This window comes from Scophthalmus maximus, chromosome 16 (assembly GCF_022379125.1).
Source record: "Scophthalmus maximus strain ysfricsl-2021 chromosome 16, ASM2237912v1, whole genome shotgun sequence".
NCBI classification, from domain to species: Eukaryota; Metazoa; Chordata; class Actinopteri; order Pleuronectiformes; family Scophthalmidae; genus Scophthalmus; species Scophthalmus maximus.
The window spans coordinates 18,210,001-18,232,018 of record NC_061530.1 but is presented as its reverse complement, the minus strand read 5'-3'; the positions used below and the strand labels follow the sequence as shown (position 1 = coordinate 18,232,018).

At 44.9% G+C, this 22,018-nt stretch overlaps 3 protein-coding genes across 8 annotated transcripts in view; 2 read left to right on the top strand and 1 right to left on the bottom strand.

The window, feature by feature from the left end:
* Positions 1–5,482, top strand: part of sema4gb (sema domain, immunoglobulin domain (Ig), transmembrane domain (TM) and short cytoplasmic domain, (semaphorin) 4Gb) — a 37,565-nt gene extending 32,083 nt beyond the window's left edge. For all 6 annotated transcript variants that reach the window (XM_047327814.1, XM_047327815.1, XM_047327816.1 and 3 more), the window contains one exon: positions 420–5,482. In XM_047327814.1, coding sequence (XP_047183770.1) covers positions 420–1,387 — 968 coding nt within the window. In that variant the 3' untranslated portion in view covers positions 1,388–5,482. The remainder of the gene's footprint in view (positions 1–419) is intronic.
* A 1,558-nt stretch (positions 5,483–7,040) lies between these two features.
* Positions 7,041–9,268, bottom strand: mrpl43 (mitochondrial ribosomal protein L43). The gene is made up of 3 exons (XM_035613840.2): positions 8,983–9,268; positions 8,668–8,774; positions 7,041–7,655 (listed from the first exon to the last, which is right to left on the bottom strand). Exons 1-3 carry the CDS (start codon positions 9,111–9,113, stop codon positions 7,438–7,440), a joined length of 456 nt encoding a protein of 151 aa, XP_035469733.1. The 5' UTR covers positions 9,114–9,268; the 3' UTR covers positions 7,041–7,437.
* A 233-nt stretch (positions 9,269–9,501) lies between these two features.
* Positions 9,502–13,776, top strand: twnk (twinkle mtDNA helicase). The gene is made up of 7 exons (XM_035613604.2): positions 9,502–9,564; positions 9,805–10,445; positions 11,015–11,717; positions 11,887–12,127; positions 12,388–12,495; positions 12,602–12,743; positions 12,834–13,776. The coding sequence occupies exons 2-7, from the start codon at positions 9,831–9,833 to the stop codon at positions 13,194–13,196; spliced, it is 2,172 nt and encodes a 723-aa protein (XP_035469497.1). The 5' UTR covers positions 9,502–9,564; positions 9,805–9,830; the 3' UTR covers positions 13,197–13,776.
* Positions 13,777–22,018: the final 8,242 nt, after the last annotated feature.

Genomic DNA, 22,018 nt, shown 5'->3' with positions numbered 1-22,018 from the left:
TGATGAGTTACTCTATCGCACACACACACACACACACATGCTCGGATTATGGGGTGAAACAAGTCCAACACTTACTGCTCTTTTCTCTGCCCGAAAAACTCGAGCACTTAGCAGCTATTAAGGGATTTCATTAGGTGTGCGTTCCTTTACCCATCCCCCAGGTCCCAGCGCACACACTTTAATCAGTTCCTCTCTTGCTGGAGGTCGGCCGGTCATGCCGGCTGCATTGCAGGGCTCACTACATTTAAAGAGGCTTATGAAATGTAATAGAAAGCGATGGTGAAAGGTTTGAGGCGCGCCGCGCACCTGCACTTGTCACACTGCCCCTCTCACACTCTCCATCCCTTTATCTTGTCTCTGTGCCGAAGCGCACTCGTTTCATCTTATGTCTCTTGCTCTCTGTTTCTGTTTTTGCTCAGTGGTCCACCGGAGGCGCTCGGTGATGTCCGGTGACGACGTGCTGCTGCAGTGTGAATTGCGCTCCAACCTGGCAGCTCCACGCTGGACTCTCAACGGCAAAGAACTCCAGGGATACGACCTGAATTCGGGCTACCGCATCGGCACAGACGGCCTCCTCATAATCGGAGCTCGCGCCCAACAGGGCGGGTCTTATCGCTGCTTCGCTGTGGAGAACTCGGCCTCAGTCCTGGTTTATCTGTACACGGTCAGGGTGCACACCGACCCCTACTTCCCCGTGGAGCCCATGGCCACGACTAATCCCACGACAGTGTCCAACCCAGCTGTGTTCTCCACCAGCAGCCCCACCGAGCAGCCACTGCCTTCGCCTCCCGCTCCGCTGCATCCGGCTCCCGAGTTCCAGACCTACAGTCACATGGAGGCCGTGTACATCTCCCTGGTGGCCGTCCTCGGAGGGCTCTGCTTGGTGTTGTCCGTGGTGCTGCTCTACGTGAGCTTCTGCACCAGACGGGCTTCGCGGGACCGAAAGTTCTCCCAGCAAGGGCTGCAGGTCCTGGGGGCCTCCGAGAGAAAAAGGAGCTCCCACTTTGAGCTTAAAACCATCTCCAGCCACTGCAACGGCCGCCAGGCCCGTCACTCCATCTCGATGCCGAACTTCGGGGATTTGGGCGACGGTTTCCTCCAGATCGTCCCCGGGAATGGACAGATGTCTCCGACAAAAACACCCCCTCCAGCCCCTCCTCTCCCCATGCCACCTCCCCTCCCCAACATGGACTATGCCAACGGGCTGTCGGCCACGCTGCCCAGTGTGCTGAGGAAGATGAACGGGAACAGCTACGTGCTGTTGAGGCAGGCCGACCACGAGGGCATGTCGCCGCTCTACCACTCCTTCACGGAGGAGCTCAACCGGATCCTGGAGAAGAGGAAACACACACAGCTGGACCTGCAGCCTGACGAGAGCTCCATCTAGGACGCCCACTCTCGGTCTTTATCCCACAATTATTTATTTTTTTACCCCAACTGTGACCCGTAGTTGTGGGGAGACCTGACTGTATCAAACACTGCTGTTAGAGATCCTGGTCTGAAATGTTCAGCCTCTTTTCTCACTTGATGATCTGGAACATTGATGCTGCTCAGTGTGGACTGATGGTAGCCAGAAATGGACATGGGTTAAAAAGAGGAAAGACCAGAAGGTGATCATGTCTTTTTGAGCCTACAGAAGTGTTCAGGAAGTTTTTAAGGCCACGTAACGAGCTTAAAGTAATACTTAAGAGGTTGAACGTAATGTGCCTGGTCCCATGTGTCGCAATGAGGATTTTATCGCGTTTCTCGTTTGGGAGAAAAAGGTTTAACTAACTCTCCGTTGCCATTTTTCGCAGGTCTGGACTGTTTATCACCAAGGCAAAGTCCTTCGAGTCTGATGGTCATCAGAGCTTGATGTGGCTGGATTTCTTTTTCCTAATGTAGGAAGTTCAGGGTTTCTTTTTGTTAATGGGCAAGAATGATGGAGGCCAAGGTTTACAAATTGTTCCACAGTCCCCAAAAAAAAAACCCAATTCAATTCATTCACGGTTTTCCATCCCACCTGACCTCCAGGTTTGTTGGATTAATGGCTAATAAGGAGAACCCTCCCACCCCTAACCCTTGACGACAGCGCTAACCCTCAGTGCACTCATCTACCAAATGTGAGGATGAGTAAAAAAACTAAACGTATCTAGACGAGTATCTTTTTATTAACCAACCTCAAGAGGAAGCAACACGATTGTGTTGGGGAATATACAGAGCGCGTGGATGGAAGCAGGGAAGTGGACTACGCTGCAGGAGGAGGTCACGTTTTTCAACCACATTTTGTTCTTACAGTAAAAATTGGAATATGTTTTATGGCTGACCTCATGATTGATTCACATGGGAAGTAATTTTTTTGGTAATCGTTTGATTTAAAAAGAAAATAGCAGAAAACTTCCTCATATTCTCCGAGTCCAAGTTCCAGAGAGAACTTGGGAACTTGAGAGCCTGAAACCAGCAAAAAGTTTAGGGTTTTTGCTTCATAAATGACGATCAGCGGACTTATTGTCATGAATTCAGTCCGATTAAAAGCCTAATTTCTTTGTCAAAGGGCAAACTGCAGTCGTTTCAAGCCCAGTTGCACAAAATATTACTTTTCTCACTTTAATAAGAGTTCTGTGACAGCGCATGAGAGCACAGGTGTAAAGACAAATTTAAATGTTTCTCTATATTTACACCACGTTTTCCTGAATCTGTCTTGTTTTTCATGTAAATAGCAATAACTACATCACTGTTCGCAGCTGTTAGTAGCAATGTGCTCGACCAGTCCCAAGAGAAACACCTGCAGCAAACACTGAGAGAAGAGACAGAGCTTGAGCTTGAGTAGTCTGTTAAGGTGGATTGAATTTGCGGATGATCGAGGCTCAGGAGGATTTAGAGGAAAAACCACGACACTCACACACTAAAGACAAACGGACGGATGAGATACTGTAAAGAATATTCTTCGCTACTCTCCGTTTTATTTTTTAAAAACACCTAAACACATTTTGTCTTTGTCAGGCTGATGCCCAACATGTTTGCACCTTGAAGACTTTGCCTTCCCCTGAGACGACGAGAGGATAGTTTGATGCCGGTTATTTCAAAGCGCCGGATTCTTTCAAAAATGCTGTTACAAAGAGACAAAGAACAACAGTTAATGGCGGACAGATTTGTGTTTGTCCTCTGCTGTGGAAAAGGTTGCTGTTGGCCAGTTTCCAAAGTAGAGAAGACCTTCACAAAGGCCTCCTCTGGGTTTTTGACATTAGAGCAATGGAAAAAAAACAACACAAACTGCAGAGCTCACAGTATTTCATCTGGCAGCACTATGATTAAAAGCAGGTACAGCAGGTATAACTTTGGAAGTGGCTGAAATGAATCTGTGATTAATTTGTAAACGTGTCACGGGCCAGTGGAAAAAATAAAAGATCCTTCTTTTCCGGCGAAGCCTTGAATCAGCTGGTGTTAGCGGCGGCAGACTCGCTCTGGTGACTCACGGCGTCGTGCATCTGTCAGAGCGTCGCTGGAAGTAGCAGCAGCGTTTGGCTCACCTCCATGGCGAGAGAGAGGAACAGGGGCTTCTGTCTGTTCGCGTGGAGCGATGTCATCGTTGCAGGTGGAGGCAGACGGGAAACATTTGACCTTCATGTCCCGGTGAGCCACGTACAGGAAACAGATGATGATGAGATGTGGCAGGACCTGGTTTTACTCCCAGAAGGTTTTCATCGATCTCCTTGTTTTCCTTGAAAGACAAAATGCATTTCATGCAGACTGGTCAGGATGGAAAAGCTTCTGATTTAATCCTTCTGTATGCTTCAAACAAAGTACTCACCTGGTTGCGTGCCTGTGTATGAAGCTAAATTTTCAATTAACTGAAGGAGCCTCTTGGATGAGAGGGGAAACATCTTCAAGTATCCACAGTATAATCAAATCCAGTTGCCCTGGATGACTGAGAAGATTAATATATATATTTTGTTGGTTTAATCTTTGCACGACAAATATTGTCACTTTTTTTGCGTGTGCAGCACTGTTCAGATTAAGTATTTTGGCCGTTCGTTACAGGCGTCAACACTTAATTTTGACATGTTCAGGCAACATGAACTTTTAGTCCACGTCGTTTATTTACAGATTGTCTTCCGTCTAGCTGAATTTACTACATTCATCAGTTATTCTAAATATGTTCCTCTTTGCTGTGGCATGAGGCGAGGGCCATCCACTTTCACTGTTGTTGTTGTTTGTCTTTTGTGTGTGAATGACAACATGGGCATTATTTCGGGGCCGAACTGATCAGAAAACGTCACAATATGCAGATGACATGCTTTTATACATTGTGAACCAAGAACATTTGTACTGAACACCCTTTCACATCGAGGGGACATATCTGGATATAAATCGATGACTATTTAAATTCTCTATAAAACGTTTGTCCCACTTGTTGCTCAAACTGTATTTTGAGTGGTATTTTTTTTCTCCCGCGTGTGCTGGTTATTCATGCAAGCATGTTTTAAGGTCGCTCCTCTTCAGCGTTATTAGTTGCCAGTTCATCCTCTTCCTCTTCATTCCTCCCCACTCTCCCTCTCTGCTTGCCTGATCAATTAGGCACTTGAGTTTGTGTTTTGGCGGAGGCAGGGATCGGAGAAACGATGGGAGATTTTCTGCATTGGTTCAAAATATAATAGAGGTTGATCTCACATTTGTCTTTGCAAGAATTCCCCTATAGGTACCAGAGCGATTGAACATTAATCTGTGTATCTGAATTTTAACGTCACAAGGCTCGGAAAGACTCACCAGGATCGAGATACGATTTTCTGATCCATGCCAAGGTCAACTTGTTGCTATACTGAACCATGTATTATATAAAAGCTCCCGCAATCTATTTCCCTTCAAGTGGTGGACAATCTTTAAATTGTTGGAAGCTTCATCGGAATCCGAAACCATTGCTGCTGCGGCTTCATTCTCACTCGAGGACAATCTGTTTACACTAGGCGATGGCTCTGCACTGAAAACTGGACTATGGACTATTAGGTCAAATCTGTTAACATGTTGGTTACCCAGTTCAACATTCAACTTGTTTTTGGACCCAACCCACGGCAAAGCACTTGTTTTTAGCAATTTCTGTGACAGTAACCTACATCCTGCTGATTCAATATGCAAGCTACGGTATATATTTTATGTAGATGACATAGATTATTTCTTTGAAGTGTTGGCCAAAGAAACTGGTGTGTAGAGTTCGCAATTTGCACAGTTCTAATTTAAAAAAAAAAAAATACTTTGTAGTGTACCCCTGTAAACTGTGACACTTTCCATCGAGTCGATTTTCTGATGTAAATAATGAACCTAACCTTATGTTGTCTTGACTGAGATGAAGTCGCTTCTTGTCCAATGATAGACAGAATTTTATTTTTTTTCATATGTTGGAATCTAATCATTTGTGTCTTATTTATTTGTATTCTTCATTTTTAACTTGCTTAATGGAGAGTGAATAAAAAAACCCACTGCATTATGTTCAGCTTGGGGAAACATGTTCATTGTCGACAGGGGAAGGCGCACACAAAGCATGTCCACACTTGATCCTTGTTCTCAAGACACCGTGATGCTCGGTTTGTTTTCAGCTTGTGGCGAGGAGCCCCCCTCCCTGCTGGGAACGGAGCCCACAGGAAGCCAGAGCCATTTACATACATATGTAACAGTAATAGAGCGGAGGTATAACATGAGCTTAGGTGGGGATAAAATGACCATTTTCACAGCAGTGTTCGAGGCCAGTAACTTAGCAACAGCGTCTTTATTTAGAGCCTTTTTTTATGTCCTGCCGTGGGTCAAGCTGTGCGAGTTCCCATTGGGGAGCGAGAGGGTGTGATGAGAGAGCAAAGTGGCTCTGATGAATTTAACTGGTGCCATAGATGAATGAAAATACAGGAGGTGAGAATGAAAATAACATTTAAAAAATATTTTTCACATTGAGCATTTATTAATTCAATTCCAAACCCTTTTATTAAAACAGGCGACACGGCCGCAGCAGCAACACTCACCCTGTGAGTGACAAAGAATAACTGCTGTTTATGTAGTGGTGGAAAGTAAATAAGTACATTGTACTGTTATTAAATAAAATATTGAGACACTTGACTTAAATATTTCCATTTTCTGCTACTTTATACTTTTACTCTACCACATTTTAGAGGCAGATATTGTACATTTTACTCAACTACATTTATCTTAAATGTTACATATTGAATATGAGATCAAATATGCATTATATAGATTAAACTTCTATATATGTTTGTATGGTAAAATGAGCTCTTGAGCTTGCATAATTAGAATTTTTTCTTTTGACACTTTAAAGTACATTTTGCAGCGAATGCATCAATACGTTTACTTATGTACAATTTTAAGCATATTTTTAAATGTGGTATTGATACTTTCACTTAAGTGAAAGATCTGAGTATAGTTACACAACCGTCTACGGTGTGATAAAAATTTTAAAGGAGAGAGGGGGCATCCATGTTCTGATCCAAAATGCAACTCGAGTACAGCTACTTAGGAAAAAATGAGTGAAATCAGCATCAGTATCCAGCAGCAGTTTCTCTCTCATCATCACCCTCTGCAGTTATCTCACCCGCCCATTCTACATCAATTTTGATGCTTGCATTTATAATATGCCAGCAGACTTTCCAGTCGAAAACGATGACGTTTGGATGTGAAGTGCAAAGAAGGCGGTGAGTAGTTTTGTCAACATCTGCCTGGTTGAAGTCGAGCAAATCCCCCACTGGAGGAGTGGGAGTTTTTCTGTTTTTCGGTCTATGCAGAGGAGAGGACAGCTCCGTGCTGAAGGTCAACAGTCGTCCCTCAAGTTTATCACACAACCATCTGTCATGTTCCTTTAACCTCTGGATCATTTAAAGGTCGTGCAGCAAGTAAACCTTCAACGCTCGTCAGTACGTAAAAACATGAACATTCCCAGTGTCACAAAAATAAAAAAGCTGCACATTAAACGTGCGTCTTGTCTGTAAAGTATTGAGTTGAGTGCTGATGTTCTTATTCTGACAAGCTGTTCAAACACAAATCTAAATGTAAACACCAAAGTATGCACTTGCACAATTTCTTTTTTTATTTCATACAAAGCTGCATCTGCTCTTATGCGTTGAACTTATTACATGAATCTCCAAACAACCGTAAATATCTACTTTTGAACATGCTGGCTGAAAAAGCCTCTGGTGGTAAATTCATGTAAAGTCTATTCAAACGTGGCATTCAAGAGCTGGGACTGCATTTGCTCCTCTGCACGGCTCAAGTGGCTTTGCTGCCGCAGCCAGAAGGAAGGAAGGTCACGGTAAAAAAACATTCAGTCTGCAGTGGCGTCTTCTGGGAAAACTGCTGCAAAGCATGAGAACTACTTGACCTGTGCAGACAACGGAGCAAATCTCTCAACATTAACTGACACAGACGGAAACATCCAAACTGTTTGACTTTAACTTTTAGTCCTTATGGTGCGTCCTGTTTCTGCGGCCTGATGGGGCCGATGGTCGGCGGCCGGTTGGTGAACGGGTGCCACTGGCCCTGGATACTGGGGTTGTCCGTGTGGAAGGGCTTGCGGATGCGGATGATGTCCAGGCCCGACTGATCGGTCAGTTTAGTCAAAAGCTCTGAAATCTGCGGAGCTGTTTTGTTTGTGACGAGTTCTTCCCTCACGTTGCCGTTTACTGCAGGAAGGAAGGGAAAAAAAGGGGAAATCATGAAACATACTTTTGTTTCTGACGGACCCCAAAGCTTGTTGTGAAATTTTGATGTGTCAACAACAACTTTAGGACTCTAGGGGAGAGGGAAGTCTTGCGAAACCTCCAGTGGCGTTTTAACCTCTATCCAATTCCGTAGAGGTCTCAGAGAAAAGCCAGTGTTGTACTGCCCCCTACAGTATGTCAGTAATAACAACTATAATCACTTTTCTTGTCTTCATTGTTCATTCAACCATGAATAAATCAGCAATGACAACGAAGAAAAATAATGTACTGAGTAATAATAAGGTAGAACTTTATTTTTCAGTTACCTGAACTGACAATTAATATTTGATGTGTATCTCACTATGAGGAAAACTGAGACAGTGTACAACTGGTAAATCTCCAATGAACATTTAGTTGAGTATTGTTGGTCAGGTCATAGCAGGTCAACTGAACGTGTAATTAAAAATATTATTATTGTCTAAAGGCAACACAAAGTTCTTTATCCTTCATACATATATGAGGGATAAAACCTCAAATAATAAACACACGTTTACATTGATTTAAACGGATCTCTGTCTGTATTTTAAAATGTTTAAGCATTTAATCATACATTCGATGAAATTCCTCTGGAAATAGTAAAGTAAACTCAACTACCTTTACTCAAATGATTCATCAAATGAGAGTTTTCCAAAAAAAATAAAAAATTCCTGGGAAATAATTAATGAAAATTACATTACATTAATTTAGCAGACGCTTTTGTCCAGAGTGACTCACAATAAGTGCATTCAACCATGAAAAGTGCAAGAATCAATTGAGTAAATAAACATTTATCAAATAGACAAAAACAGTTGTTTTTTTAAATAATAAATTCAGGCAGTAAAGTGCAGGACCTGTAAAAGAAAAATGACTTCTCTGCCTGTCGTTGATTTCTTTTAAGAGTATGATGATCAAGACCAGAATTTAAAAAAATAAATCAGGACACAAATGAACTTACAGTACTCTGCGACTATCTTGGGAATCCTGCAGGATTGCGGAGACACGTACACGACGGTGCCGGGGTTCTTCTTGGCATAATCCACCACTCCCTCTTCAATAAAGTCCCTGAGAAAACAACCCACTAATCATTAATATTTTTAATGTAATGCCTATGGCGAGTTCAAAGAAATGATCCCAGCATCATCCACGAAGAAGGGACGATGGTTTTTACGTGCAAGGGGTCATATCGTATGTTGTCCTTAATACCGTGCAGTTGTTGGACATAGAAACCTTCTTAATTAGCATGAAATTATTATTGAATATGTGTATTTACCTGATTCCCAGCGAGCTCTGGGCCTTTTTGGAGAAGATGATGGAGATCCGTTTGAGCTGGCAGACGTATCGGCCCACGCCGTTCTGAAGAACGCTCCTCAGGAAGCGACTCGGCGTCCCCCTGGACGTCATCTCTCCACCGCGAGTAAATCAATAAACTAATGACTCATTAATGTGACACAAAAAGTGTCTGACAAAAAGAAAAACACCCGCTACGAGACGTGGAACGGCGACAACTTTCACAGAGGACGAATCCACGGGCAATGTGTGTGGCGCTGTCCGTCCAGGATAACGCTCCGGGGGGAAACATGTACCCGGCACCATGGTAGAAAAATAAAGAAAAAAAAATAATAATACTAAAGACATGTATTACGTCCAAATATTAGAATATAGTATTCTATTTAAATCATATATGATTTAAAATGAAGTCATATAAGTATAACTATAATAATATACGTATAAAAATAATTCGCGGTGTGACGCCTTCCGTCGTTTGTTTCAAACGGACTTGTTTTGATGACGCACCGAAAAGCCCGGGTTACAGAAGAGCATGGAGGAAAATGGGGACAGATAAGAGGAGCCAGTAAGTAACAGTTCATACGTTTGTGGGGTTTCTTTTCTTTATTAACCTAGTTGTATTTGTAGTCAAGTCTCCCATACGCCTCCATGTTTATTTTCATGTATCGTGTCTGTTTAATAAACAAGAATGAGGGGTTTCTGGCCTCAGTGTTTGTCCTCTCTGTGACCAGCTAGGTCACTCAGGACCTGTGCATCTTTAATTTGAGGCTGATATTATTTCACACTGTCCTCGTGTCTATTGCAGGTTCAATGTCCTGACCAGGTGACCCGATGTGGAGGAGGTTGCTGCTGGAGGGCACCACCTGTCTCTTGCAGGCGGCAGACCCAAAGGTTCTCCACCACAGACACTTGTCATCCCCGTGTTCGAGGCTCCTCACTCAAAGGCGTCCGTGTGTCCTCCGGCTTAGGGATGCTGGCTTCCCCCTGGCGCACGGTGGGACCAGGGCGTTTAAAAAGGACGCCAATTCCAACGCGGAGTTCCCCGCGAGCCCCATCACGGTCACCGAAATCAAACAGTACATCCGCTCCAAGGACATCCCCTTCCACGATGGCTACAGCTGCCTCCACGTCCCGAGCATCTTCGTCCAGCCGCCCGCCCGGAGGGACGCCTTCTCCCTGTTCGTCGACAAGACCACGGGGCAGTTCCTCTGCAAGGACACGCTGGTGGAGGGGAGCTGGGAGGATCTGCAGGACTGTCTGGAGGTGATGCAGAAAGAGGAGCAGGACTTCCTCAGCCCCCACGTGCTGCTGGGGTACCCGGAGAGCGTGGAGGAGCAGGAGGACAGGGAGTGCGAGCTGAGGGAGGTGCAGAGGATCTGGTCCAGCGCCGTGCCCCTCACGGATGTCCCAGAGGACGAGGTGCAGCTGGTTAAAACCATGTTCCAGGTATTGAAGCGCTGCGAACTGACTCTGATATTATTGACTTCAGGACATTGTTTGACATTGTCCTTTCCAACTAAAAATAAAATTAGAAAAAGAAAAGAAAAGTATCAAATATAGTGTAAATCATAAAGAGCTTGTCATCAGATAATAAATTTAATCTTCGATCAGTGGAGGGAAATAAGTGAAGAAGATGCAATTTAAATTTTGAGTAGGAACATATTAATTTAATGTATAGAGAGATTTCCAAAAAAGAATAATATGACATTATCACAGCATAATGAATAAAAAAGAAAAAACTAGCTTAAACAACAAAAAGCTTTTGGGAACTTATAATGACAAGTTTTAATTGGTAGGAATACAAAAATAGCAAAACATACTGGCATGTAAATATAGAATGTTATATATAAAGTTGCTAGGAAGCATTGTTGTGATAATAGCAAACAATTTTCCCCTGAGAGAAGAACAGCTTTGTGAAACATGTAGATAGTCTTTGAGATCAGTTGAACTATAAAAGGGTAAATCAAAAAAAACAACATGTCAAGATGATAATGTTTGAAGTTGTTTTGTTCCAGATCACAAAGTTGTCAAACGCAACCCTCAAGAAGTTTGGTGTGAGGCTCTTCAAGCCGACCAAGAGTCTGGTTTTCCCCTGGTTCGGCGGACCCGACTCCTCTTTGAAGGGGGTGAAGCTCCTCTCCGCCCAAAACACAGATACTGAGAAAGTTATATACAAAGAAGCAACTGTTCCAAAGTGTAGTTCTTACTACAACCTGTTTGGCCTCCCCCTGGTGAGCCGCATGGACTCTGAGGTGGTTCTGACTGGACACGAGCTGGACACTCTGGCCGTGAGTCAGGCCACGGGGCTCCCCAGTGTGGCTCTACCGCGGGGGGTCAGCTGCCTCCCTCCGATCTTACTGCCGTACCTAGAACAGTTCAAGCAGGTGACACTGTGGCTGGGAGGCGACATTCGCTCCTGGGAGGCGTCGAAGATCTTTTCTCGCAAGCTTGGCCTGAGGCGCTGCTCTCTGGTGCGGCCCGGGGAGTACCGGCCGTGTCCCGTCGAGGCGCTCGCTCAGGGGAAAAACCTGAGCCAGATCGTCAAAGCCTCCATCCCGGCGGCCCACAAGTCCATAGTGTCCTTCAGGCAGCTCCGGGAGGACGTGTACGGGGAGCTGCTGAACACGGAGCAGGTAGCCGGGGTGAAGTGGACGAGGTTCCCAGAGCTCAACCGCATCCTGAAGGGACACCGCAAGGGGGAGCTGACCGTCTTCACAGGTAAAAGGAAAAAAACGTATAATTTATTTTGGGCAGGAAGGCTGAGCTGTGCACCAGAGTTTGAATATGATTTCAGTCGTACATGTCATTATCTACTTTATCCGCTCTGTAGAGTTTACAACATACATTTTATCTCAATATGTATTTTTTACATTTATGTATTCACCAGGTCCTACAGGCAGCGGGAAGACCACCTTCATCAGCGAGTTAGCCCTGGACCTGTGCACGCAGGGCGTCAACACGTTGTGGGGCAGCTTCGAGATCAACAACGTGCGTCTGGCCAAGATCATGCTCACGCAGTTCGCCATGCAGCGGCTGGAGGAGAACCTGGAGCAGTACGACTTCTGGGCAGACAAGTTCGAAGAGCTGCCTCTGTACTTCATGACCTTTCACGGGCAGCAGAACATCAAGTAAGGCTCCAGGAATCAGGCCGATTGTACCAGACCGGTTGTACCGTTCCTTATTTCTTTTTGGTTTTATGTTTGTATAGTAAAATTATTTTTTTTAAGTGAGTGAAAATCACAATTTTTAGTTCTGAATGGCGTTTTTATTTTGAGCAAAAGTAGCTCATTTTCTCTTTATTTGTATGTTATGACGAGTTGCTATGTATTAGTTAAGGTGTGTTTTAGCCTGAGCGCCTGGTCTGACCCTTCTCCAACCTTTTCCACAGGACAGTGTTGGACACTATGCAACATGCCGTCTACCTCTATGACATAAACCACGTCATAATTGACAACCTTCAATTCATGATGGGGCAGGAAAACCTCTCGGTAGACAAGTGAGCAAGACTTTTGTTATGACACAGAAGGTTTTCTAAAAATCTGCGTCTCCAGGCTCAGTGCTTCTTTAAAAGATGGAAGTAAATGATGGTTCTTATGATCCAGGTTCGCCGTTCAGGACCATATTATCGGGGCATTTAGGAAGTTTGCAACCAACAGCAGCTGCCACGTCACTCTGATCATTCACCCGAGGAAAGAGGAGGATGACCGAGAACTGCAAACGGCCTCCATCTTTGGTTCTGCTAAGGTGAGACAGGGAAACGTTTTACCTTTCTGCGGTTGCTGCGTAGTTTTCACTTCAATCAATAACACACATCTTGATCTTTAACCCCCCCAGGCGAGCCAGGAAGCCGACAACGTCCTCATTTTGCAGGAGAAGAAGCTGGTGACGTGTCCCGGCCGCAGGTCCCTGCAGGTGACCAAGAACCGCTTCGACGGAGACGTGGGCATCTTCCCTCTGGACTTCATCAAGTCCTCGCTCACCTTCTCGGCCCCCATCAAGGGCAAGCACAAACTGAGGAAGGTCCCCCCCACCAAGCCAGAGAACGAGGAGGCGGAGAAGGGGAACGAGGTGGCGAAGGAGGCGAAGGAGAACGAGGTGGCGAAGGAGGCAAAGAAGAAGAAGGAGGAGGTTAAAAAGGTGAAGGCGGTGAAAGCAAACAAAACGATGGAGACACTACAACCCGCCACTGGAAAGTAAATCACCCAGAAGTCATTATTAGTAAATTTCCAAACAGTGTAGATGATCTCTGTTGCATCAGTTTCACTGCAGCCACAAGTCAATACTTTACCATGATGTATTTTACATAAAAAGATAATATTGTCATACCGTTTAATGTCCGTAGTGTAGGGTTGAAGTAAGCTAAACATACAGAAACGGCAACACACTGGTAATGCATTGAATTGCATGTTGTAGAATATATGAAGTCGACAGCTCTGACTGTAATCCCCCCCAGTGATTTATTTCATCATGGAATTAAGTTTAACCAGATTTTGAACTAAATGATGGTAAAGTGTTGATCATGTTGGACTTCTTCTGTATGACACTGAACTCTCTGCCGAAGGTGTTGATAAAATCCTGCTCAACTTATTCTTCAGTTCCAAAAATATGCTATGACACAAAGTCTTGTATTTCATGGTTTAACACTTTTCACACTGTCTAACTGTCAAGCACTGGAAGAAGAGTACCTTTATGTTCTCTCTACTAACTCCTCTGGACAGTGATGATCTATTGAACAAGCTGCTTTTCTTAAAAAAATGGATAAAATGCTTGTGATGCAGCTTTCTTTTGTCTGTATTTTTATTTGTAGGCAGCAGAGGGCAGCGTGTGCTTTACAAGAGACGGTTAACTCCAGATAGGACCTGATGTGACTGTAAATATCCCAACTGGCATCTGTAACTGTCTGCCGACATGTGCGTTCGCTTAACTTTTATCTGTAGGCGTCTGTAGAGATTATTGTTATATTGCAGAAGCTATTAACCACAGATGTCAGATTTTTTTAAAACGGCTACAAGCGTAACATTGCACAGTCTGAATATGAGCTAAGCTAAGATAATGGTTAATCCTACACCGTCAGTCAAACTACAAAACAGTTGTCGTTTTCCTTGAGTTACATTTTGCGCCTCCTCTTACACATGAAGTGGGGTCAGATTACACATTGTATTTAAAAGGTGGTATCGTCTATAGGCGTTCATGCACCTGCCGAATGTCTTCGCTCTTTTGTGAGTCTCGGCCATCTCCAATGTCTCATTACACATCCATTATTTAGACTAGAGTGACTTTTAGTATAAATGCAAAGTGCGTTTCAAAACATCGTCACATGAATATTTCATTGGTAAAATTGCCCTGCCTTGCCCGTGCTATAGTGTGTGTGTACAGGGTTACATGTTCCAATCGGCAGCTTTCAGAAGTGTGTGTGTATGTTGACGGTCGACGTGTCGCATGATTTCATCGCTGCACGAAGCCAAACAAAGCTCAGATTTATGACCGAAAGTGCCTGTGAGTTTTATATCAACCTTGGCATCCATAGTGAGTAAATTCTCTCACGCACTGAGAGTCCCTCTTATTTAGCAAGATTTATGATATTTGGGGGGGGGGGGGGTTTGAATCACCTGAAACCAGAAGAAGCATGAAACATCAAACAAACATCACTATATTTTTAAGTTACAGTGGAAATAGACAACTTTTTGACTGATTGCTAATGGCGACACCATCTGCGCTTCTATTGGTCCACTAGGAGCCTTGCTTCTTTCACCACGTTATCCTCTCGGCCACCGGGACGCCGTTTCCGCAGAAGAAGAAAAAATTTGACGACTCGTTTTACGGCACAAAGAAACTGCGTCACCAAAAAAAGGGAAAGAGAATAGGCGTTCTCTTTTCCAGAGAGTGGGGCCGCTCTGTCTGCTCCTGAGGTCTTGACCGGCTCCGTCCCCGACTTCACCGGTCCAGGGAAGCTCCTGGCACCGGACTCACTTTACACTCGGCATGCGGACGCCTGATCTCCTCGGATAGCTGAAACTCTCTAATATTGTTGTAAGCCGTGGGAACAATTCCTGGGCATTTGACATAACATAAATCACAGCAGATGAGACGGCGGGAGGGAGAGACGGCTCTTGGGCAGATGCGATGATCGTCGAGTTTTTTTCTTCCAAACTTAATCTTCTCTTCCTGAACCTTCCCTTTAAAGCTCAGTGTTTCTCTGTGAATGTTTTACTGCTGTGTAAGTACACACTGCTCTCCGTAATGACTCCAGGCTGTGTGCTGGATGGGTCTGGGTGTCCTCCTGAGTGTGTGTGTGTGTGTGTGTGTGTGTGTGTGTGTGTGTGTGTGTGTGTGTGTGTGTGTGTGTGTGTGTGTGTGTGTGTGTGTGTGTGTGTGTGTGTGTGTGTGTGTGTGTGTGTGTGTGTGTGTGGGTGTGGGTGTGGGTCATGGCTGCTGAGGCCTCTGAATGGGGCTCTTTGTGTTTGAAGGCACTGCCACGCTCGGATGATGGCGGCCCTGTCGCCGGCTGGCTCCTTGAAAGAATTGAAAACACACAATAAATGCACGAGGATGCACATTCAGTTGCACTTTGAACTTTCTCAAATCAGTCATACTTTTAACAGCGTCCCTGAGCTTCATCCACATCTGTTCTCAAAGACAACAGCTCAGGTTCTCTGTTTCTTTTCAGAGTAAACAGCTGGCGGAAATGTATATACATATATATATATATTAAAAAAAATGATAAGTAGATTAAACACAGTCAGAGCTCAAACCTGATTGTTCTCTTTGGTTTTCAATAGCTCATACTGATCAGAGCGCCGCACGCCTGTTCAAATAGTTGGCATCTGGAGAGGGGAGGAGACGAAGCAACTTGAGTTACGCGTCTCTTAATCGCTAAGGAAACAAATTTGTGCAGAGACCAAAACAAATCCCGCGTCGCGAAAAAGCTCAAGGAAACGAGAGGATGTGAATCAAATGACGCCGAGAGACGATGTTTCAGCTGCAGATTAACTCTGTTCTCGTGAAGTAAAATCCACTGAGTATGAGAAATGGATCTGCTCCACGAACTGATTCAACAGACGAGGAGAAGAAAAACAAAAACAGGCATTTTAACAATACTGCAAAAATAGAACTCGGGGTTCCAGCTGCTCCCAGCGCTGCTGACGATGAAATGCATGCGTAGCTCCTCGCCCCATTAGCCGCCCTTCATTAGGCCAAGTATTTGGCCGAGCCTGGAGGTAATTTCGAGACGTATAATCATGAGTCAATCGGTCGGGCAAGGGGATTTCACTCAACATCCCAAGATAAAGGCTCATATCATTCTGTTGGTTTCTGCCACTGGCCCTGGGTTTGTGTGTGTGTGTGTGTGCTAGTGATTAGAGCCACCATCTTTCTTTCTCAGAGAAATGCACTTTCATGTTTGCATGCCAAATATGAAGTAAGCTCAGCATAAAGACTGGAAACGGGGAAACGGCCATAGCCTGGAAGCCATCGACTTACACACCACATCGTCTTCATGCTCGGGCTAGGCAGACTCCAGCTTCGTGTTTGATGCACGATGCGGGAATGATAAGCAACTTCTCGAAACCCAATAACGAATACTTCCCACCGTATCAAATTATTCATTTCAAGCGCATTTGTGCACGTCCCAGTGGCTTAAGAGTGAGGAAGTTGTTCGTGCATTTATTTGTATATGCAACAACAGATTTGTGCCTCATGAAGAACTTCTGCTTTTTATTGCACAGCGCGCTGCAGCGCAGGGGAAAGAGGAGGCAGGACGAATTGAAATGCCACCTAGACCGATTTCCTCGTCTGTGTTGACTGGGGAACAATGTGCTCTGGTCGTATGAGAAGCACACTTTGGTCCAATTGCAATCACAGATATTATTTAACATGGTCAAAAGCAAATAAGTGGACTTGTTTTTGTCAGCTGCTGTTTTCAAAACCAAAAGAGGGAGCCGGTCAAACTCAACTCCGGAGCCATCGCAGACGGGGAAAGTCGTAAAAGTTCTCCGATTTTCATTGTGGGTTAACTGCGTAAGGATAAACTAGTGTCAAGTGCTCTTAAGTTTACTGTAATTCACTCCATTTTAATGTGAACGTTCCGACTCACGTCTTCTTTTCCCTTCTCGATAAAGCAGTGAGAATATTATTTTATCCAGACAGTTGTTTAAGCAGAGAGTGTGACACATTGAGTGCATGCAAGGGCTCACTGAGCATCTAGAACAAGCGCCACAGCACACTGTTTCTATCACATTACAGTTTCTCTTGTTGGTTGGCCCAGTGGTTCTCGTCCTCGCGGCGGATGCTGTGAGTCCACTAACAATCTGTCAGAATATTCATAAAAAAACCTCCATTCCCATCAGGAGGTGCAGTCCTCAATTTGCAGCCGGAGCACGCTGAGGACTCGTGATGCTCGCAGACAGACCAGAGGCGGCTTCAGAGTGTGGAAGCTGATTCAAGATGCTCCAACATCCCCTCAGTGACAACACGAGGGAGTTGGTGGTTGGGGGGTTGGTTTACTCTGCCTCCCTCCCTCCCTCACGTGCACTTTGCACGTTTGACCCACATTACCCAACGGTATGCCCGCCGCTGTGTATAGTAATAACCGTGTGCACATCCTCCCCACTGAGCTCCCAGACCAGGAGACGGCTCGTGTTTCAGTTCAATGATGAATTGATTTCACCTAAAAGTATTGTCTGTATATCCCAAGCACTTTTCTGTGTCACATAGCTCCATAGTTTTCTAAAAACACATCAGTGAGCCACGCGGTTGCACTTGAGTGCCCATATTCATTGTCATTGCAATGAATATGGGCAGCGTAGTATCTGATTCAATCAGTATTACACTCTCTGTAGTGCACCAAATGTCGATTAATCCACAGCTGAAAATCAGCCAAAACACCGGTTTTAGTATCATTCACTAAAATCTACAATACCCGGCTGCCTTCTAAATCTTTTTTTTTAAATGATCAAAAACAAAATTCCTCTCATAGGATCCAGCTTATTTGTTTTTTTCCGGAGCTTTCAGCTTAATCCGTAGCAACTTATTTTTAGGGGAAACGGGCACGTATATATATCACCCAACTTGCTTCAATCTCACTCGGACATTTTTGGGAAATTCTACTGAGGGGCTGGCGGGAAAAGTTTCAGAAAACGTCCCCAGCAACATTTGCGGACATTTGCGTTCTAACTAACAGCCCCGTATGGAAAATGTGTCCAAAAATGTCCACGGTTAAAGCAAGCACTCCAACACCCAATGGCTGATCGACGAAGGTAGCGACTAGTGGGTGAACATAGTGGCGCCTTTAGCAGGTGAAGGGCCAGAAATTTCCCTCACAAGCTGGTGGAGACCAAACACAGAGCAAAAAGGAGAGTGCACATTGGATTTGGATTCTTCAGATGAGTGGACTGAACGTGAACTGGACCCCTCTGAGAATTACCTGCAGTGCTTTACCTCTCTGTTGTTGGCAGGGGGAGAGGTTCACCTAAACAATACATCCAAAAGTCAACCATGTTTTGCTGCCCTCGTATTGACCTGACGTTTGTGTCACAGCAGTTCCCGCATCTCTGCAGCTGCCATTTCTGTTCTCTCTGGCCATTTCCTCACTCTAGCCACACTGAGGACGCCATCTGCCCATGTCTCAAACGCTGGACTGTCATGAGGCATTAGCAACGGACCCTCAGTTGACCATCCACCCCTGATGACCGAGCTGCACTGTAAACACCTGCCGTCTCTGTGTGCTCAACTGGCCATGTTCTGTCTTCTGAACATGATTGGTGAAAGCTTTGGAGAGACACCAGTGTGCCTGGGGCTTATGTAACATCGAGATTTGGCCAAAGAGAACGCTGACGGGCAGTAATCTGCCCTGGCACCAATGGGTGCGGAGGCTATTCAAGAGCCCTGAGGCGACTGAAGAGGGTGTACCATCTTATTTAGACGTCAATTCTGCGTCCTGGAAAACTTGAAAAGGTGAATTGAGCAGGGAGGTGGTGTGACAATGAACGCACAACTACAGTTGTAAAAAAAGACGAGTGCGTTGGGTTGCAGTCAGGAAAGTGGATTCCGAGGTGAGGTGGAATAGATGACGAAACGGGTTTAATGGGGATTTGAGAGGCAGCCATCTCCGGATTTAATGATCGTAGGGCCTCATTCCTCTTCAGCAAGTGGTCAAAATGAGCGTCCTGCACTGGGGATAAAGGGAGGCTCCTGGCGGGGCTCCTGGCGGGGCTCCAGCGCGTCGAGCCAGACTCCCATTTCATTCACTCGGAGAGCGGAGAGCAAAGAATGGGAGACGGAGACAGCTTTGCCCACGCAGCCAACCAGACACACTCTGCGGCCGGGGCCAAAGAAAATGCCCATTCACTCTCAAATTAGGCGTCTGCATGGCCACCTTCAACCGAGGCCCCCTAATCTTCTCGGGGCGGTGTGTGCACACACTGACAAGTCTGCACGCAGAGTCAGTGGTCGCCCGGTGCAGCAGTTCATTGAGGCATCATCGGCATATAAGCATTAAGCTGATTACCTCACAGCGCATTATCCTCCGTCGAGGTGAATATGAAACAAAGCCGAGCACATGCCACCGCTTAGATTCTGAATGTTGATCGTTCCACGTGCATTTTCCCTCTGCTGTGACGACCAGCAAATGTGGATGGAAGGAAGTCCTTTTCTTGAACATTTTAATCAAGCCCCTCAATTGCAAAACATTTGAGAATGGAAATCAAAGTGAGTGCTCTGCTCAATAAAGTGACAAAACAAATCCCCTGGCATGTCCTCGATACTGAGATTAGATGGCTGGGTGGGGGGGGGTTGGGGGATTCTTGGCACCTCGCAGCTTCAGCCAATAACGACAAAAGTAGTCGCATTCCCGCTGAAACATCACAGCGCAAGAGCCAACATGGAACCACGCCATGGAACGTTAATATTCTCATTCAAATGACATGTTCACGAAGCTGCTTCCCACCGAATTTGAAGATTGAATATTTGTCCCCCCCCCCCAGGCTCATGCACAACATCTGGCTCTTGGAGATTAGCGGAGACAAGTAGGGACGCAACGTCGTGGACCGTTACTGATTGCTTTGTTATTACAGCACATATGGAAAATGTTATTCATAATCGACTTGTCCTTGACTAGGAGGAGCATTAAAAAAACATATGCTCTGTTTCAGCCGTAGGACAAACTCTTTAATAGGAGTGACTTAATAAATATTCTCACGCAGCAGCTTCAGTGGAAATACAGCTTTGACACCAGCTGCTGTCATCCAACATTAAGAGACATTCTCTCCTCCGTGCTGTGTTATTTTGTCTGACTGAGCTAATACATAACAACCAATCTTTTTTCATTTTAAAGAACACGTTTTTCCAAATTGTTTGTTAACTTTTGAGGCATCCAAATGATGCTTCAGACAAGAAGATAGAACAATGCATTAACAGCAACATCAGGTGTGGATGGAGAAAGATACACTTTACAGTCAGGACATTGTTTATTTTGAGTTGATCGCACTGTTCTTCTTCCTTATCAGGTATGGTTTTGTTAAGACATGAACAGAACAAGGAAACAAAGGCTCAGGTTGTGATTGATGAGAATTATCCTGTGAACTTGTGGCATAACATTCCAGTCTTTTGCATCGAGCTGCTGCACAAATTCTCTGTTATTCCACAGCCTCTGCTGGTGTTCGCGTTACTACTGAGTCACAGGACTTGGAAGCAGGTTATTGCACATTACGTGTGCCAGCATTTCTCTTTTTTTCCCCTCGCTGGACTCACTGCTTGGGGATTTTTGCTCAGATTGTTTACTTGTTACTTTAGCTGGTGTAATATTTTATTGGTCCTGAGATTGTTATCAGTTTTATGGGTTTTCTACCTGCAGACACATGAGCTAAAAGTAATTCAATAACACAAGGAAAGAAACATGAGGTCCATGCACCAAAGAGACAAAGCGAGCAGAGGGAGTTTGGTTGCAGAAAATAACTGCACATGATGTAAATCAAATGCAAATTGTGCAAAAGGGAATATCAAGCCTGTGCATGAATACCATCATAGTGCATCAGGGAAAACCTAAAAAAAAGAGCATTTTTTTCTGACACACGCCTGATGTTTCATGATGGAATACGACCGCACTTTGACGTTTCAGGAAGTGGACTCTCAAATAGCAGAGATCCAGTGGCCACTTCTGAGTGAAATGAGCGTTGCAGCGTCATTGACCAATTACCTTTCACCAGTTATCTCCATCCGGCATGTTTCTGAATAAAATGAGCTCACGGTGGATACAGAGGGGGGTGCGGCCATTATCCGTCAACACAACATAATTGCACATGGGCTTGGGCCCGCTTTGGGCAGCGATAGGCATCTTGTGGGCATGTGAGCCGCGGCCCCGGCCAGGAGCAGAGAGCAGGATGGGGGGAAACACAGTGTCCCAACGCTGCAGTGTTGACGGGCAAACTCTGAGGTTTGACTTGGGGATTTGATTATCAACAGACACGCTTGCATTCGACCCACACACAATTATCAATTACTGTAACAACTCCTCTCAGATGATTCTCTGCGGGGCCAGATAACTGCGGGGGCTATCTTTCCTCCTCCATTCCCATCGGGCCTGATTGCTGGAGCCCCCCCCCCCCCAGCTCCACAAAGCCAGCCAATTCAGTAAATCCAATTTCCTTGGAAATGGAGCCAAGCTCTTTGAAAGTTAAGGAAAACTTGGGAAATGTGCTACATACACACACAAGTAAATAAACCAACCCTATATGCAAACACTGCAGTGTGTGTGCTGTGTGTGTGTGTGTGTGTGTGCTGTGTGTTTGACTGAAGTAAGCTGATATATACATATGCCTCGTTACATGCAGGTAGTATTAAACCCTTTTATTAATAGCCAATTTTTTTTTATTTTTTAAGGGTCTGTTCACATGACTTTTTATTGTTGTAGTTTTTCCATCTCAGTTCACTGATGTTTTTTGTATAGATAAATATTACTAATCACAATGGACATGCTAGCTGCTCTGCACACATTCCTGTACGTGGGTGTTTTAATCATGTGCATC

Bases quoted from the DNA above. Each gene is read 5' to 3' on its own strand.
- mrpl43 (XM_035613840.2), bottom strand. From the start codon at position 9,113: ATGACGTCCAGGGGGACGCCGAGTCGCTTCCTGAGGAGCGTTCTTCAG. The intron at 8,775-8,982 runs GTAAATACACAT...TTGTTTTCTCAG, and splicing joins CAGAGCTCGCTGGGAATCAG to GGACTTTATTGAAGAGGGAG. The intron at 7,656-8,667 runs GTAAGTTCATTT...TCCTTCCTGCAG, and splicing joins CAAGATAGTCGCAGAGTACT to TAAACGGCAACGTGAGGGAA.
- twnk (XM_035613604.2), top strand. From the start codon at position 9,831: ATGTGGAGGAGGTTGCTGCTGGAGGGCACCACCTGTCTCTTGCAGGCG. The intron at 12,496-12,601 runs GTGAGCAAGACT...CTTATGATCCAG, and splicing joins GAAAACCTCTCGGTAGACAA to GTTCGCCGTTCAGGACCATA. The intron at 12,744-12,833 runs GTGAGACAGGGA...TAACCCCCCCAG, and splicing joins CCATCTTTGGTTCTGCTAAG to GCGAGCCAGGAAGCCGACAA.